The 3326-nt window shown below is 60.0% G+C and overlaps 1 protein-coding gene across 1 annotated transcript in view; it reads left to right on the forward strand.

The window, feature by feature from the left end:
- Window positions 1-201: 201 nt before the first annotated feature.
- The window catches only part of GPR114 (G protein-coupled receptor 114), a 4124-nt gene continuing 999 nt past the window's right edge, over window positions 202-3326 (forward strand). The window contains 8 exon segments of the mRNA XM_010186636.1: window positions 202-443; window positions 550-670; window positions 1453-1659; window positions 1809-1925; window positions 2099-2141; window positions 2301-2407; window positions 2943-3061; window positions 3245-3326. The exon segment at window positions 3245-3326 is cut by the window's right edge and continues 198 nt beyond it. Of these exon segments, the coding sequence (XP_010184938.1) occupies window positions 202-443; window positions 550-670; window positions 1453-1659; window positions 1809-1925; window positions 2099-2141; window positions 2301-2407; window positions 2943-3061; window positions 3245-3326 (1038 nt within the window).

Below are 3326 nucleotides of genomic sequence, written 5' to 3' on the forward strand. Positions count from 1 at the left end.
CACAGCCGCTCAATGCTTCTGGGCTGAGGCTTTGGTGCTGCGAGTGCTTCAGTGGGGTTTGGCTGCTGGGGGTGGGGGGCAGCCACTGGGACTCCATCTTTGTCCTGCAACAAGTGCATGGGAAAGGTCCTGTGGGATGTGGGTGGGTGCTCTGGGAGCTGCCCAGGTCCTGGGTGCCTTTTGCAGGAGAGGACCACGGCGATGCCCACTCCACTGCTTGTCACCCTCGTCCTCTGCCTTGCCGCCTGCCTTGTGTGGACTAAAGGTAGGGACATCTCCTATTCCAGCTCTGGGCTGGAGGACTTTGAAGGCTCCCTGGAGCAGGGTGCTGTATGCCAAGGCTCAGCTCCCAGAATGTCTCTGTCAGAGCCGGAGAGTGACATGGAGACCCTGGATAAGGAGCTGCAGCAGGGCTGCGGCAGTGCCCACCATGCCAGGGAGAGGTGAGCCCTGGCTCCTGCCTCCCTGTCCCCTGGACCTTGCACATCCCCTGAGACCCACAGGGGCCAGATCCTGCTGCACCCTGCCCTGAACACCCTCCCCGTGCAGGTTAAACCAGCTGGAGGAGAAGCTGGCTGAGAGATACAACTTCACAGGCAGCATGATTGAGACCTACGTGTTCAAGTTCATGACTGAGCACTTCAGAGGGCTAAACCTCAGCAGCAGGCTGGTTGGTTCCCCTGCACTGCTGGGGCTGCCCCTATCCCCTGGCCCCCTCCATCCCTCCATCCCCAGAGGGAGGTGCTGGAGGGTTGCTGGGGTGGCTGACACACACTGGGTTTCCATCCTCGTCCAAGGATGCTCCAGACATGTGGCTCTGCCGGGGTGTCACAAGCAGCCATGGCTGCACATCCCCAGCACCATTGCTGGGGTAAATTTGGAAACTTCTAAAGTCAGGAGGCTTCTGCAGCCGAGAGCCACTGTTTCCACCCTGAAGCTCTTCTGATTTATGAAAAGGGAAGCCCTGGCCCCCATCTCCCTGCAGTGGGAAGGGAAAGGGAAACTGTGGTGGGGACAGGGTGATTTCCCCATCCCAGTGCAAGGGTGTCACACGGCAGCACCGCAGCACTTCCCACGGCCATGGGGCTGCCCTGCCAGAATGGTCTGGCCCGAGGTCCCTTCCTGCAGGACAAGGTGGGTTTTGCAGGCAGGGGTGCCTGCCTGCCAGCTGGGACCCCCTGCTTGGGACCTGGGAACAGAGACCATCTGGGGGAGCTCACCAAGGTGTGAAATCCCACTGGGAAAGCATCCTGGAGTGATGCTGTCTGACCCGTGCTCACTCCATAGTGGGGCTGGTGGGACAGATGTGCCCACCCATGGGTGATGGAGCCCCAATCTGATGGAAACAACTGCCATATCTGCATGTCCTCAGGCACCGTGGCAGAGCTGGGGCTGCCGGTGGGGCCAGGGTATGCTGCGGGGCCATGCTGGTAACCAGGGTGGCTGTGCTAGGAGAGCAGCTTGGGCAGCATCCTGATCCTCCCCAGCCACCTGAACCCACCTCTCCCCTGCCCGTCAACGCCGGATGTGAAGCCGGGCGGTGGCGAGCGGCTCAGGCACTCCATGAACTTCCCAGCTGAGCTCATGGAGGGCATCCAGGTGCGGGGAGTGGAGCAGAAGCTTGTCTGCATCTACATCCACAGCTCCTGCGTCTTCCAGGTGAGCTGCCGGTCCTTGCAGGGACCTCCCTGAGCATCCTCAGCCAGCAGCATGCCCACCCCATTGCCCACCCTCTGCTGAGATGCTCAGGGTGAGTGGGATCTCCTGGGGACCCGGGACTGAACCTGCAGGCCCCCCGACTCTTGCAGGATGCCCACAACAGCTCAGTGCTGAATGACAATGTGCTGGGAGCCTTCCTGCAGAGCAGACGCGTGGTTGGGCTCAGCTGCCCAGTGCAGATCCAGTTCTGGCACGACATGGTGCTGGTGAGCAGGGCTCCACTGCAGGCACCAGCCAGGGGAGTCCCCAGAGCCAGCATTTCTCCCAGGGTTGGGGAAAGAGAAAGTGTCCCCTCTCTGCATTGGGAGCAGAAGGTTCCTGGTGTCCACGGGTAGCAGAGAGAGTCTCCAGCTCTGTTCCTCTGTCCCATTTCCACCAGGATGTCTCCAATGCCACCTGTGTCTTCTGGAAGCCTGGAGCTGGTAAGTGTGGCTGCGGCCAGGGCACGGGCAATGCCAGCTCAGTGCCAACCTGAAGGCATTGCCCATCAGCCTCCCGGGCAGCCTTGACAGGACTTGACGTCCCCTTGATGTCCCTGTCCCCTGACCATTGTGCCACCCCTGACGGTGGCTCTCCAGCAGGTGTGGGCAGCAGAGGCAGCTGGAGCAGCGATGGCTGCAAGACCACACACAGGGAGGGCACCGTTATCTGCCACTGCGACCACCTCACCTACTTCGCCGTCCTGCTGGTCCACAGCCTTCTTTCCCCTTTCCTCCATCCTTCTTCTTCCTTCCTTCCCCTCCATCCCTCTTCCACCATTTCTTCTTTCCCCTACCCCATGCCCCTTCTTCCTTCCCTCCTTTCTGCTTCCTCCTCCTTCCTCTCTTCATCCCTTCCTTCTTTCGTCCTTCTCTCTTTCTCCTTCCCTTGTTCCCTCCTTGCTTCTTCCTCATTCCCATTCTTCCTCCTTTCTCCTTCCTCGTTCCCTTTTTCCATCCTTCCCACCTCATCCTTCCCTCCTTCCATCTTTCTCCATCTTTCTCCATCCTCCTTTCTCCTTCCTCCTTCCCTATTTCCCTCTTTCCATCTTCCTCCTTTCTCCTTCCCTCCATCCTTCTTCCTCCTCCCTGGAGGTGTGGTGTAGGTGGGTGTGGGAGTATGGTGTTTATAGGGGTGTCCTGCAGAAGAGGGTTCCCAGGGGTGTGATTTGCACCCTTTCCCAGCAGCTGGGTGCTGCCGTGGGTGTTGCCCCTGCTCACCCCCTCCCTGCCCTCTCCCAGCAGATCCCAGCAGCTGCCTTGAGCCCGGCCCAGCTGGCATCGCTCACCTACATCAGCACCATTGGCTGCTCCCTCTCGGCTGTGGCCACCCTCTGCACCCTCCTGCTCTGCTGCTTCTCCAGGTAGAGCCATGCCATGCTGTGCCATGCCATACCATACAATGACATGCCATGCCATACTGTGCATGCCATGTTGTGCTGTGCCAAGCCACGTCACGTGTGCCATGTCTGGCTGTACTGTACCATGCCATATTGTGCCATTCAGCGAGCACTGATCAGCATCCCCTGCCCTCCCTGCTCTTGCAGGCAGCGGCCGAAGGACACCACGACCAGGATCCACATGCACCTCCTGGCCGCGCTGCTCCTGCTCAACTGCAGTTTCCTGCTG

This window comes from Mesitornis unicolor, unplaced genomic scaffold (genome assembly GCF_000695765.1).
Source record: "Mesitornis unicolor isolate BGI_N332 unplaced genomic scaffold, ASM69576v1 scaffold43926, whole genome shotgun sequence".
Lineage (NCBI taxonomy): Eukaryota > Metazoa > Chordata > Aves > Mesitornithiformes > Mesitornithidae > Mesitornis > Mesitornis unicolor.